The 15,256-nt window shown below is 40.6% G+C and overlaps 1 protein-coding gene across 1 annotated transcript in view; it reads left to right on the top strand.

Moving 5' to 3' along the window:
• Positions 1-15,256, top strand: part of AGBL1 (AGBL carboxypeptidase 1) — a 645,810-nt gene that overhangs the window by 246,224 nt on the left and 384,330 nt on the right. Inside the window, exon 18 of the mRNA XM_072950742.1 lies at positions 15,061-15,241. Within this exon, the coding sequence (XP_072806843.1) occupies positions 15,061-15,241 (181 nt within the window). The remainder of the gene's footprint in view (positions 1-15,060; positions 15,242-15,256) is intronic.

The following is a 15,256-nucleotide window of genomic DNA, read 5'->3' on the forward strand; positions in this document are numbered from 1 at the left end:
TTTAATTCAGGCTCTAAAGGAGATAAGAAGGGAGTTATCCTGAGATGAGTGATACTTGGGCTGAACTTGAAGTCCAATGGAGCTGGTCAAGGGGAGAGGGTGAGACAGGGCATTCCATTAGCAGACAGAGCCTGGGCAAAGTGATGGAGCAGCATAGAGCCTACTGAGCCAGGAGGCCACGCACTGTGCTCTGTGGGTGTGTGCGGGGTGCCAGTGCAGGTGCGGCATGGGATCAGCGTCCCTCCACCGGGAAGGCCCAACATGAAAGACCCTGGGCCCTAATACGAAGTCTCAATATCTATATATATATTTTAGTTTGGCTATTTATTTATTTGAAGTGTGGTTGATTTATAATACTGTAGTAAGTTTCAGGTGTACAGCAAAGTGATTTGGTTATACATATATATATGTGTATGTGTGTACCTATATTTTCTTTTTTTCAATTCTTTTCCATTGTAGGTTATTACAAGATACTGAATATTGTTCCCTGCGCTGTACAGTAAATCTTTGTTGTTGAAGAAGTCTTAATTTTATCCTAAGGGCAATGGCGAGGGGGCATTGAATATTTTGAGTGAACAGGGATGGGGAGGATGGAGAATACCCCCAAAAGATGTTTTGAAGGCAGAAATGGCAGGACTTGGTAACTCTACATGTGGGGTAACTCTGGGCGATGTGGGTGTCTCGTGACACCGCCTGGTTTCCAGTTGAGTTGACTGGAGGGACAGTGATGCCCTGTGTCTTCACCACGTCAGGCCACACAGGGCATCACAGCACGGGGACAGCTGAGCTTAAAGGCTCTTGTGCAGGGGCTGTGTGTGTGTGGTTGCCTCAGGCAGCTGCTGCCCAGGCCATAAGAACCAGCAGGAGAGTGTCAGAAAGGCAGAAGAAAACACCAAAAAAAGGGGCCAGAAGGAAGTCTTTGATCCTGATAGAAACCCAGTTGGGAAGCAGCAAGAGGTTTTGTAGGCTGATCTCAGTTTCTCGTTATTCAGGCCTAAATGTGTCACTAAAGCTCTCTGGGAGGCTCCCTGACCGGACCCACTCCCCACATTACTCTGTTGATTCCACACATCCTAGGAGCTCTTGGCCTGCCAGGGACTCTTTCTTGTTGCCCAGTCATCTATGAATATACCTAATTCAGAAGGTGAATACAATTAAATGGCTTAAACGTAAAAGGCAGGTTGCCAAGCAACTGGGAAACCGGAATACCCTTGTCAGGTTATGTAAGTGGGGAGCTGGCAGGTCACCACTGTCGTCGCTTGGATTGGAACAGCAGCAATAATCACCCTCTTTCTCTTTCTTCTTCTCTTGTTTCTTCTCTCGCTCCCTCCTTTCATCTCTTACCGTAAATCAGCAGCTAAGCCTTAATTTTAAAATATAATCAAAAAACAAAATAAAATATAATTGCTCTATTCCAGCCAATGTGCGCCCGGAACATCCCTGGGTCCTGTGTGTGGAGTAACTAAGCAGCAAGGTTACTTTTCCTATCGCCAACCTCCCCCCTTTCCTTAAACACCTCCAGGTTCCTGAAACAGCCTCTACCACACCGACCCTTGTAAGAGTAAAAGTTTCCACATCTCACTGCACGTAACGCAGCTATTGAAATTTCCTGGCACCATTTCAGTTTTAAACTGTGCTGCTCAGGTGTCGGGTGATGACATATGTTTTGGGCTTAAGACTCTTAAATTTTCTCCGCCTGCCTTATTGGTCCTTATGACTCAGGCCCATAATTTATGCATCATGTGGTGTTCACTCGGTGGGTTTTCTGCTGTCTTAAATAGCTGGAAGTGGAAAGGGCTTGGGGGAAGTCTGAGGTTCCTGCAAGGTCCTGCAGTGAAGAGAGCGGGCTTTCAGTTAGGTATGTATAATTTTAAATGAGAATTATCATAGTCGCCTATTTAAAAATGTCCATTTCACAGGAAGTCACATTTTCCCCTTGCTTGTCTCATCACTTCCCTTCCCTTCTTCCCGGCTATGCCTGATGATATTCTGCAGTAAGGTTGCCCAGTAGCCCACTGTAACACGACGGCCAGCACTTTGCTTCTGGAGGAAACTCTGTCTTTAGAATCCAGAGCCTGTGCCCTCAGGGAATTTGAACTTTTTTTCTCGTTCACATACTTTCAGGCAAATAATATAGGAAAGAGCAAAGCCAGAGATACTCGCTGGATGTGATCTGGGAGCAGAATTACCCACTAGGATATTTCAAAGTCTTCTGAGCAAAGCCGATAGCTCTTTAATCTTTCTCTTCAAGATTCGTATCTGTATCTTTCTGCGCTTTATACTACGCCTAAACCTGGTGAAACATAACATAGCGTAACAACGCGGGATGTGCTGGGGTGGAGCATGCAAAGGTCTCCTTACCAGCTCATTTTGGCGCTTGACTCTTCTCCAGGTTAGTGTGATGCTGGACTCTGTCATGATAGTGCTCAGGCCAGGAGCCCCGACAGGAGATTGCTTGAGCCTTGGCTGTGTCTTTACAAGACATCCTTTCAGAAATAGCTGGTAGTGATTTGGCCCCTCTCTGGGTGGTCTGCAGGTGACAGTGCCCTCCTGGGACCTTTTAGAGCTTGAGGGAATTAGTTCATGCTCCTGTGGGCAGAATTAATTCTACTAGGGAGGCCGGGGCAAAGGAGCTAGTGCCCTGGGGTACCACTGAGCCAGGGGATCCCAGGCAGAATTGCAAAGCATCCCTGAGATCAGCTGATGGGTTGGTGGGCGGTCAGCGGGGGTGCAGCAGCATCTGTCTGCAGTTTTCCTGATGTGTAGTAAATTCCTCAAACCCAATCCAAATGCTGTATTATAATACTGTCTATATTATGTATCATTATAGCACAGATACATTCTTTTTGTTTCCAGCATATTACAATATAACAAAATCTCCAGAGAAGTTCATGCAGTTTGAAGCAGATGAGGAGATGCAGATGAATTCATATGTTTATGCAGCGTCTAAAAACTGTTACCTCCGCCTCGATTACACCACTTCCTCTTGGTGATCTGAGAAGTGCCCAGGAATAGATTTCCTGATTTTCTTTTCATTTATACCCATTATCCAAGCCCACTTTCTCTTAGTCAGGGATAGAAAGGCACAAAATAAGAAGGCAAGATCGCCCTTTGCAAAGAAATATGAGTTTGTGATATTGCAAAATTGGATGGTTTCATGAGAAAGAAGACAGTAACACGATGTTTTCTTTGTGTGTGTGTGTGTGTGTGTGTGTGTGGGCCTTCTTCTTTTATTCATTTTCTAATGTCTCAACTATGTTTCATTGGGGTATAATAACTAACCATTAAATATGGTAAAGTGTTGCAGTTAGAGAGTTAGAAGAGGGTCAAGGCTGTATTTTTCAATTTAGTATTCAAGAGTCACATGGGACCACTGAGCAATTAAAAGAGAGTAGTCCAAACTGAGATGTGCTGAAAGAGTTAACTTAGTATAAAAAAATATAAAACATCTCATCAAGCATTTTTTTTTGTATCAATTACTTACTGAAATAGTAATATTTTGAATCTCTTAGGCTACATACAACTTAACATGAAAACTAATTTCATTTTTTAAATTAAAAAATGTGACTATTAGAAAAAAATACATTTTGCATAATATTTCTGTGCCTTGCATTCTATTTCTGTGGGACAGGGAAAGCTTTGCTGCTCAGAGGGTGACCTTTGATGAGCAATCTTGGCATCACTTGGGAAATGGGTAGAAATGCAGGGTGTCAGGCTCCCCTCAGAGTCACTGAAATGGAATCTGCATTTTCACAAGGTCCCTGGAGGCGTCACATGCACAGCACAGTTTGAGAAACACTGCTCTAGTTGAGAGAAGCTTCTAAAGGGCCAAAATTCTTTCATTCTCAGTTTACCTACTTTCCATGGGGAAACTGGGAGTTCCTTGAGGACAGGGACTCTGCCTAAAACTCCTGGTTACTCTCCGTGTTTGATGTGTCCTTGGCACACAGAAGATACTCAGTAAGTGCTGAATAAATGAACGGGCGCATAATCTTGTCAACTACTTCATGGATAGAATTTTTCACTTATTCACTTAGTCACGTAAAGTGAAAAAAATCTGTGAGTGACCACTGTTGAGGGCAAATAGTTTAACGTGGTTGTTTTGGTGTCAGAAACACAGAACAATGTGCTGTTATCATACGTGAGGAAGCTGACTGGCCTCCCTGTCTAGACTTTGAAAACATTATTCTGACTGCGACATGGAAAATTATCTGAAATGGAGCAAAAGTCCAAATTAGGTCACGGTGCTGCCCTGCTCAAACCTCCACGATTTCCCATCACAACCCAGTCTTTCTCTATAAGACTCACTGAATCTGGTCTGGTCCACATCACACCCTCTGCTCCAGCCCTACACAACTTTATGTCTTCAACTGGCTAAATGTCCTCAGCGCACGGAGGTCTCTGCTTAGGTGTCAACTCCTTGGAGAGCCCTGTCTTCAGCATCTTTCCCAAGATGATGAGCTCCACCCTGCCTCTGAATTCTCTGTCACCTCCCTCGGCGTTATTTTCCTTCGTGGTACTTCCATGATGTTATTATTTGCCTTCTGCACTGGGAGGCAAGCCCCTGATGGTGGGACTTTGACTCTTCCACTGTGATAGCTCCAGTCCCTATTACAGTGCCCGATGCATCTTAAGAGCTCAGTAAATACTTGTTGAATGAATGAACAAGTGAGTGAATGGATTTTGAAAAAAAAATAGTGAGTTTGTTTATTGTGACACAACTGGGCATGGAGCTGTTAATTTACAGGAGCTAATTACACCCATCTACTCAGCAAACATTTCCCAAAAACCCCCAACGTACACAGCTTTAGGAACAGAGAAATAAGGTACAGGGAGCAGGCAGGACAGTGAAAGAGACCAAACAAGAAAGTGGTTGAGAAGGTTCCTTGGAGAGTTGTTTACAGATGCACGGATAGTGTACATCAGGGTAACTCCAGAAACCCACACGTGCCATAGAACTTAAGAGATGGAGACCATTCTTTCTTCCTGGGGCAAGGGGAGGGGTCGAGAAAAGCTTCAGGGTGAAAGCAATGAGAACTTGCCAGGCGGAGAAGTGGGGAAGGACTTCTACATAGAGAGAAGGGCGTGGGCAACAGGACAGAGCCATGGAGGGGAGAGGACGGGCTGTGTTTTGGGAACAGTAGACTATTTGGGAACTGAGACCAAACAGTCTGACCGAGGCCGGCTGGTGGGATGTTCAGTGAGAACTCTGTAAGAAGTGTAGGTTCTACTGGAGTTTATCATGTGAAAGGTGATGCAGTCAGATTTGGGATTTTTCTGTTTGGTTTTGGATCTCTTGGGATGCCATGTGGCTGGACCAGATGGTGAGGAAGAGGTTGGATGTGTGCGGTGAAGAAGCAAGAGGGATGCATGATGGAGAGAGAGAGGAGGAATTAAAGAGGGCGGGGCTTTGCTGGTCCTGGACGTTAGAGGGAAATACATTTTACTTTGAACTTTTCTTCCCTGCTGTGTGTATTTCTTTGTGAAGAAGTTTAAAAGAGTTAAGAAAATGATTCCGGTGCTGCCATGACAAGATCATGGTCTTCCAATCAATTTCTGTAGCTCATCAGCCATTCAGGGCCTGAGGTCAGCCTTTGCTCCATGGCCGTCTCCCTGCTGCCCCCAGGAATCCTCAGCAAGGCAAGCCGGGACCATGAGCATCCTCTCTCCTTCCTCTGTCAGTGCATGAGCCCCTATACCTCTGGAGAAAAGGAAGAAATCTCTTCACAGAAAGAAGTCAGAGCTTCTCAGGCTGTATGTCACTCATCTGGGGGCATAGAGGTCATTCCTCAGGCTTTGAGGAAAAGGCAGAGGCGGGGCAAGATCTGATGCCACTTCTTGCCTCTGGAATAGAGTGGGAATGAACATGAGGCAGTTAGGGTGAACTGAGGATTTTACCTTACCATTTGGAGCAACCCCAAATGGAAATAGTTTGGAAACTGCAAGCTGGTCAGTTTCTTATTCTCGGGGCATATGGGCCAGAAAGATCATAGCTTCAGAGTTTATAAAAGAGGGCATGTGTTCAGAAGACCCTGCCCGTCTGGGAAGGACTTGTGCCCCAGCGGTCAGCCGCAGCAGGAGAGCCCTGGCCCATGCTTGAGTGTTCAGAAGCTATTAGCAGTGGTCACCTGCACTGTCTCCTTCTGCTGCTACCTGACTTTTGACTTCGCTTCTCATTAGCACTTGCATCTGAATATTGGAAAAAGAGAAAAAAAAAAAAAAGAAATGAAGCTGCATGTAATTTTGCTTCTTGTTAGGCACTCTATTAAAAGAATACAGAAGAATATAATAGAATCAAAGGGAATTGAAACTACTGGCTAAAAAGTTTTATTTGTATCTACCACATTTCACATGGCCATTGGTAATCGTTGAATTTAGTGCTGCGAAGATCTGAGAGAGCCTTATTTTATAGGTCAGGAACTGAGATTTCAAAAGAGTTTAATTTCCCCAAACCCATTCAGTTAGTATGAGGCAGAATTGGGCCTCAAACCCAGCTTGTCTGATGCAAAATTTACATGGTGCTTGTTTGCCCCTCAATATATCATCATGTTTTATCTCAGGAGGATTCATTTCAGCTTTCCTCTGAAGTATACACACAGAATAACACACCGTCAAATGGAAAGAACATTGGATTTTGATTCAGAACACCGATTTTTTTTTTCTCATGCTTTCTCTCTTTCCTAGCGTTCTGAGTGAGAAGAGAATAGTCCTTGTCTTGCTTACTTCACCTTTTCCTCTGAGAACTGAAGGGATAATGAAGGTGAACGAATCTTCTCAGCTGCAAGTTGTGCTAGAAATGTCATGAATCTGTTTACATATAATCTCACACGTTGTAACAAAGCTGGCCTGAATGATTGGTACTAACTGTCAGAGATCCACCAGTTGTGGTAACATTGAATAGATTTAAATGTTACCACAACTGATAATATTTCACATTATTGCAGAAATTCTAAGAAATCAGAAATGTATGAAAAATAAGCGATATAACCTTTGGAGAAAAATATTTCATTGTTTTTGCAGATGTTAGGACTGTCTACCTAGAGATTTCGATCTAATCAACAGAAAAGTTAAAAAAAAAAGAGTATAAGAAAGCTCAGGAACTTGGAAATTCCAGTGAAAAAATTCTCCCTTCTTTTAGAAACCATGTAAAAAGAACATTTATAATGGAAAACACATACTCCTATTTCTGCAAAATGAGGAGACAAAGTTCTAAGTACCTGTAAGGGGTGTTAAAGGCAGCCAGGTTCTTGCAGAATCTGTGTGGAAGGAACATGGAAAAGAAATGGAAAACTGAAAGGTCAGTACCAGGAGTGATATGGTCCAATATGCAGCAAAGATATTTTTCAAACCTGAAGATGGGATGAATTCATTTTCAGACAAATGAAGAAGACACAGAAAGGGAGAGTGGTCACTGACAGCAGACCCATGTCAGAGGAAATACTGACGGGCGATTCTTCAGGCACAAGGAAAATGAAACTTGATAGATGCTTGTAGGTGCAGTAAGGGATGAAGAATAATTAAAAGGGTAAATATACAATTTAATTTAAATCAACATTGACTTTATAACACAATAAATTGTGCTCTACGTTGGAAATTGACACAACATTGTAAACTGACTATAACTCAATTTAAAAAAATGGTAAACAAACAAACAAAAAACAAATGTTTTGTGAGTTTTAAGATTTATAGTGGGAATTAAAACATGGTAGATTATATTACATGATGATAAGTCAAAAGTGCTTACTGTAATCTCTCAAGTAACTAATTAAAGAAGAATAAAAGGATGTATAACTGCCAAACTAATAGAGCAGGGAAAAGGACCAGGAAAAAAAATACCCAATCAATCCAAAGGAACACCAGATAGGAAAGAAAATAGATTCTATAAAAGTTAAGATGAATGGAGAGCAAACAATACAATGATAGCTTTAAACCCACATTTATGATTAGTTGCAAATGCAAATTGACTAAATGTTCCATTTAAAAGAAATAAAAGATTGCTAGGCTGAGTAAAATGCAATATTCAACTATATGATACTTCCAAGGAATAGATATCTACTGAGAAGTGATGGAAAGGTTGAAAGTAAAGGGATGAGAAATGATACACATTGTAAATACTAATCAAAAGAAAGCTAGCATTAAGAGAGAGGAGACGCTAAGGAGAAATGCATTAGCAGAAACAGAGACATACCTTTTATCAGTAAACTGTCCAGTTAGGACAACGTAATGATGCTAAATGTGTCTTCAGTTAAAGCATAGCTTTAAAATAAATAAATAAATGACAATATAAGGAGAAATAGGCAGGTCTAAAATCATCTTTGGAGACTTTTACCTCTTTCTGTAACTCACAGTATAAGGAGACATAATATCAAGGAAGAATATAGAAAATGTGAACAATTTAACTAACAGATCGGATCTAATTGGTGTATATGGAACATTGCACTCAACAGCATTCTTTTAAACACATGGGTAACATTCATAAAATTCCATCACACATTGGGGCCAATGGTCCTAAACTGGAAATAACACAAACACTTATCAACAGGTGAGGTGATAAGCAAATTGTGGCGTATCCATTGCTGTGTGGTACACCGGAATATACGTCAGCGGCTAAAAGGAACAAATTATTGCTATAGGCAACAACATGGATGACTCTCAAAAGCATTATGCTAAGAGAAAGAAGCCAGACAGAAAGACATGCTGTATGAATCAATTATTATGACATTCCAGAGAAGACAACCCTTTAGAGACGAAAAGTAGATCCGTGGTTGACAGAGGGTTGTGGTGTGGTGAGATGATTGCCTGCAAAGGTGAAGGAGGGGGATTTCTGTGATAATAATATTCTATAGCATGATCGTAGTGGTTTTACAGCACTGCATGCATTTGTCAAAATTCACTAAAGTGTAAAATTAAAATTGGTAAAATTTATTGCGTGTGTGAATTATACCATAAATACAGCTAATTAAAAAAGATGCAAGAATCTTTATATATCGATGTGGAAAGACCTCCAAAATGTATTAGTAAATGAAAAACACACAGTGCAGAAAATGTTCATAGCGTGCTACTTTTGATGGGAAACATTAGTATGATGTGCATTATATAATGGATAAAATTGTTCCCACCGCACCTCTTTGCAAATTTTCTCTTTCTCAGAATCTTCTTTCACTGGCATTTTCTTTTCCATTTCTGTTTCCTGATCTCTTTCCTCAACCTCTTGCCCTTCAGTTTGGTCATTTTTATCCATTCTCTTCCAGCGTTAAGGTCTAGTTGGCTGACTTGACCTTTTTTTTTTTTTTCAACATTAAGCATTTTTTTAAGTTGAAATGTAGTTGATTTACAATGTTGTATTAGTTTCTGAATGTGTAGTGTAGTGAATCAGTCATATATATACACACACACACACACACACATATATGTGTGTGTGTATATATATATGTATATATAGTCTTTTTCATTACAGGTTACTACCAGCAATTGAATATAGTTCCCTGTGCTGTACAGTAGGACCTTGTTATTTATCTATTCTGTACATAGTGGTTTGCATCAGCCAATCCTGGACTCCCAGTTTATCCCTCCCTTCCCCTTTCCCTGCTGGTAACCATAAGTTTGGTTTCTATGTTTATGAGTCTCTTTCTGTTTTGTAAGTAAGTTTATTCGTGTCATTTTTTTAGACTCCACTTATAAGTGATATCATATGGTATTTTTCTTTCTCTGTCTGACTTCCTGCAAGTAGCAAGTCTTGACGTTGACCTTGAAATCACAACCTGCTCTTTTGGCCATTTCTCCTACGGTCTTCAGCTCCAACAAGAACTCCCATCTGATCACACCCTTGCAGAACGATCTTCCATGGTGCTTCCGCAGCTTCTAGGATTGTTTCCAAACTACTTAGCGTGGGCTAAAAGGTCTGTGTAAGAGAAACAGGCACAGACTTAGCTTTATAGCATCTCCCTGCTTCTTCCCACCATATAGCTAGTGCTTCAGGCACATAAATTCACATCGCTCTTCTTCACATACTTTGTGCTCTATGACCTCATTATTTTGCAAAGACGCCTACTTAGCCCCTTTCCATCACCTGCCTCCTTTCTCTTCTTCATCTGGCAAACTCTCACTCAAACTGGACAAACCAGAGCCAATGTCACCTCTTCTGTGAACATTCATTTATTTTCTCTTTCTCTTTTGTGGTTGACTGCTATTGGAGCATATTTGAGCTTTATGAAAATTGACATATGATTATGATTTTCTGAAGAGACGAACATTCTAGATTGGGATAAAAAGGACATGAAATTTACCCAGATGTCCTCCCCTCACAGATGTGTCTCTGTGTATAGACAGCTTTGAGTATCTGCAATTACACACAAATGGCATCCATTATAATATAACCTTCTTTCCTACATTTTTTTCACTCATCATTATGGAGCAGAGATCTTCCAGTGTCACCAGAAAGAAATCTATGTGCCATTGTTAATGATTGCATAGTATTCTGTTTTATGAAACATTTCCTTAACTAATTTCCTGTGGATGCACATTCAAGTCATTTCTAGTTACTCACATTACCGTCAATAATGTCACAATGAGCATTTCCACTGTGCTTTGGAAATGTCTTGACAAATGTCCCTGATCACATTGGATCATAATTATCTGTGTGCTTGTCCTTCTCACCAGACTATTATTAGTTCCCTGGCCACAAAAATCATGACTTCTTTTAGAATCTCCAGAACCTTACAGAGCATCAGTAGGAGCCTAATATATATTGCTGAAAGAGAGAAAGAGGTAATAAATGAATGGATGCTTACATAGTTGGGTACACATGTGTGTCATCACATGTCTTCAGTTCTCACTCAGTTTTTCACTGGCCTTGAGTCTGATATCTCTCAGGCATGATACAACCCCCTACTTGTTTCTAACAGATGTCATTACCACTGACATGAATTCAATATGTAGCTTTACGAATTAGAAAATTGCCAACCATGACTCCTCCATAGATTTTGGTGGCCTCCAGAATAGATTTTATAAATTACAGAGTAAAGAAAAAGGCAGATGCCTGACACTCTTGGCCCTACCCTAAACAGAGATGAGTTATTAAAATTTAAACTGTCAATGATAAAAAAAAAACACATAGTATGGGTATTGCATGCTACATCCAGCTGTGCTCTATCGTGGGTTCTCTGGAGCACCATTTGCTGCTGCAACTGAATGGTCTCATAAGTTTAACTCACCAAGACGACTGCAAAATTGCCTTCAGTCACAGAGAGGAAGAGAGGAAAAATCAACTAGCAAGGGCTAAAATGCTGCTTATGGTTATGTCTTCGTGACAACCAGGTTTTCCCTATTGCTTCTTCAGGAAGCTCAGATCAGCCTGCTAGGTCTCGTGGTGAATTAACAATACAGCAGATTATCAACCTGACTCTCCAAAGGGAAGAAACGTATCACTGACATTTCTTTGCAAGGGCTGCATTTGGCTTATTGACTAATGCACAGCATTATACTGAGTATCAGGCAATGGGACTCAACTGGCCCAGACAATGAGAATGTTCAGTTGGTGTTGAAAATTTACAAGAGCTTAAGCTATTTTTTTTTAAATTTCTTCTTGCTGGGCTGGGAGCATTTACTGTTGTTGTTCAATATGCTGTAAATGAACACAGTTCAAAAACCACAAAGAGAGTGATATGGAATTATAGGACTGAAAATAGGCAGCTGATTGGGTACGAATTCATCAAGCCTCTTTATTTCTCAGTAAGCTTTTTATTGGTGTGCCAATACAGCTTGCTTTGGAAGGAGTGAAAAGTGATTGTGAGCAAATGATATAGTGGGAAAGTTGACCTTCAGCTAACTTCAACTGTGCTCAGCTAGCTGACTGTATATCTCCCCCACTGTCCTGCCCAAGATGCTTATTTAGTGAGTTCCAGTTAGCAAATCATTAGTTTTACATGCAGAACACCCAATCCAATACTTAATTTCTTTAGAAACTTACATCATTCATCTCAGATAGGAAATGGTGGGGTTGGAATTTGAACTTTGGAAATATGGCTCTAAGAGTTGTTCTCTACTCCACTAGGCAATTCTGTCTCTGAATAAGCAAATGTATTATCTACAATAATGTCAGAGTTATTTTTTGAAGCACAGTCTTTGGCATGCCTTTCTCCTATTGAAAAGCCATCATTTGCTCTCTATTTCTTAACTATTTTTTCTGGGACACATGTAAAAAATATTTTCATTACAACTTTCTCACTCTTTTCTCCCCAGTCCAGAAAGCACTCTTGGATGCGTGCTGTTCTGGCTAAAATTATAAGATTGACTTTAAACCTGGTCTTATATTCATATAAGTCAGACTAGAGTTTAATGAGATGTAGCAGAAATGTGATTACATTTACCTAGCCAATTAGTGATTTATTGGGCTCAAATATCCAGAAACACTGAAGAAGCTAGTGAAGATGCAGGGTAGCCACTTCAGGAATTTTTCAAGAACCCAGACTCTTTCTACCATCCTATATGCGACGTTGAGTCTCAAGTTGGCTTTCTCACCTGAAAGGATCATATCTGTGTTCAAGGAAGGAAGAAGAGAAGGGGAAGGATAAGAAACAAACACCAATAAGGCATTTGCCAGGTGAAACTGTGCCCTTTACTCAGTTTTCCAGAAAAATTTATCCCCTGCTACCACTTACATCTCATTGGCCACAGCTCTGTCACATGGCCACGTCTACCTACAAGAGGATCCACAAAACTGGGTGTTTTCATCTAGGCATTCCCCCACCCCCCGCCAAATCAGGGATCTGGTAGTAGGAAAGAAGGGGAGAAGGGCTACTGAGCAGGAAACCATCATTTTATGTAATATGTGTAGGTATATATGTGTGTATATGTCTATGTATGTGTATATATATATAATGTTTATAAAATATACACTATAAATATGTTATATATATACACATATGTATGTATAACAAGCAAACATTTACACTTTTATTAGTAACCAGTGATTCTGCCATAGATCTCCTCATAGATCATAGCATACCAGTGAGATACTGACTCCATGGTTGAGAACCTCTGATCTACAGAATGAAATTCAAATCCTTAAGCAAAGTATAAGTAGGGATCTTCCCAGTTTGATACCAGCCTACTTTCCTAAACTCATGAGCTACCACCTCCTGTCCTGTGCTTCTGCCGTTCATCGTGTTTCTTTATTCTTGAATGTACCAGTTTTTATTCCTCTGTGTTCTTTGTGTGTTCTTTGCCTAGAAGACCCTTTCTCACCTTCTCTCTCTAGTTAGATGACACTTATTCTGTAGGGCCCAGTCTAAATAGCATCACATCTCTGGAAATGTCCTTCCCTCTCTCCATTGGATGTATTTTTGGTGCTTTATATACAACTACACTAGCTCACTTGTCACAATTTGCTTGCGTGTTTGTCACTACTGACAAATGCTTTGGCCTCTTACAGAATAAGGACTGTAATAGATTCAACTTTTTTTCTACCCAATGCCTCCTGCAGTTCCTAGAATATGTTCAAGACACCTGCTTAAGAAAAAACATAGCTGTATATATATATATATATATATATATATATATATATATATATATATATATATATTTATATATTTATATATATATAAATAAAGTAACCTGCTCTCACATAGTGAGTAAAAATGAATGGATATATGCCCCTTAAACCTACTTCCCATTGGCTGTTGACAGATAAGGGTTTGTTTTGTTTTAACTGATGATAACAGTAATATAATTTGGTAATTAAAAGTTTCTCTGTATTTTCTTACTTATTCTTTAACTGTTATTGAGAGTAATTCAGTTTTGTCTTTCTTTGTATAGAATTAGGGGCACAGTTTATTCCATCAGAAAGAGTACTGTTTAAGGGAAGAAAAGCTGTATTTAACTCATCATGACTTGAATGACTGGAAACAAAATGACTAGTGTAACTCTTAGGCTGCTTAGTGGCTAAGGTATTTCTAGTTTGCAGCTACTTCGTTCTCAACAGTAGAGTGGGTTTCGCAGCAGTAAGGAATTGAGTGAGGATACAGAAGCAAGAGAGAGTCAAAAACCCACACAGAATGGAACGAGGGGTCAGAGCAGACTTGGGGAATTGCTTGTGTGATACCACGTGTTCCCCCCTTATTCCCAAGTGTATAGGGATAGACATCACTAATCAACCAAAAGACATTTTCCACCAGAGCCCAGAAGTGGTCCAAGAATAGGTCTTAACAGTACGATGCTTCATGTGTCTTCTATCAGCAAAGAAAGAATAAGTCTTTCATGAATGAATTCTTGATAAATCTGTTCATGTCAATACACTCCCTGTGACTGGCAGAGAGTGTTTTCCTGATTCCTTTTGCAAAGGGAAGGAAGTATTGCAAGGCTGAGAATGAGCTTCCTGGTGCCTCCCTTTTGTGTGAAATCTCCCCAGGATTGGGTTCAGTGTCATAAAGTCCGTCACAAAGTCCCCAATACGGTTTCTGCACTTGACTCCTATTTTTATTGGGAAATGAGAGGGACCATCCTAACCATGGACTTTATAATTGAGAAGGGAGCGAAATAACACATACATACTGAATGGCAAGCAGTATGCCAAGTGCTTTATAATTATGTCCTTTTGTTTTTTATACCAACCATGCGAGGTCAGAATCATTGTCCTCATTTTACAGATGAGAAAGCAGCCTTGGAGAAATTAAGTCATTTGGCTGAGATCTTACGACCGGTAAATGACAAAGATAAGATTCAGCCTCAGATCTGGGACATCCAGCATCATGCTACTGGACTCTGAAGAGTAAATTGCTTCCTTGGTGGCCTTGCTAATATCTGATTCTTGGCTTCTTTTTATGCCACTAAGTGCTTATGCTTTTGATAACAGGCTTGAGCTTTAACTTTATACTCTCTTGAGGCTTGCAAACCATAGAGGCAGATGGAAAGTGGATAAATGCACATTAGATATGTATTAGAAACAGTCAACCAATTTCAGACTTCCTGCCAGTCAGGTGTAATTCTGGCTTCCTGGAGATTATTTTGATGGACATGGAAAGTGTATTTAGGCTTAATTTCCTTGTGTCTCTTTCTCTGCAGGGCAGCGCCCGTACCAGGTGCTCACCGCTCGAGTTCACCCAGGAGAGAGCAATGCCAGCTGGGTGATGAAGGGGACCTTGGAGTTCCTGGTCAGCAGTGACCCTGTGGCTAGGCTCTTGAGGGAAAACTTCATTTTCAAGATCATCCCCATGCTCAATCCAGATGGTGTCATCAATGGCAAGTATGTCTGGCACTC

Source organism: Vicugna pacos, chromosome 27, assembly GCF_048564905.1.
Source record: "Vicugna pacos chromosome 27, VicPac4, whole genome shotgun sequence".
In the NCBI taxonomy this organism is placed as follows: domain Eukaryota; kingdom Metazoa; phylum Chordata; class Mammalia; order Artiodactyla; family Camelidae; genus Vicugna; species Vicugna pacos.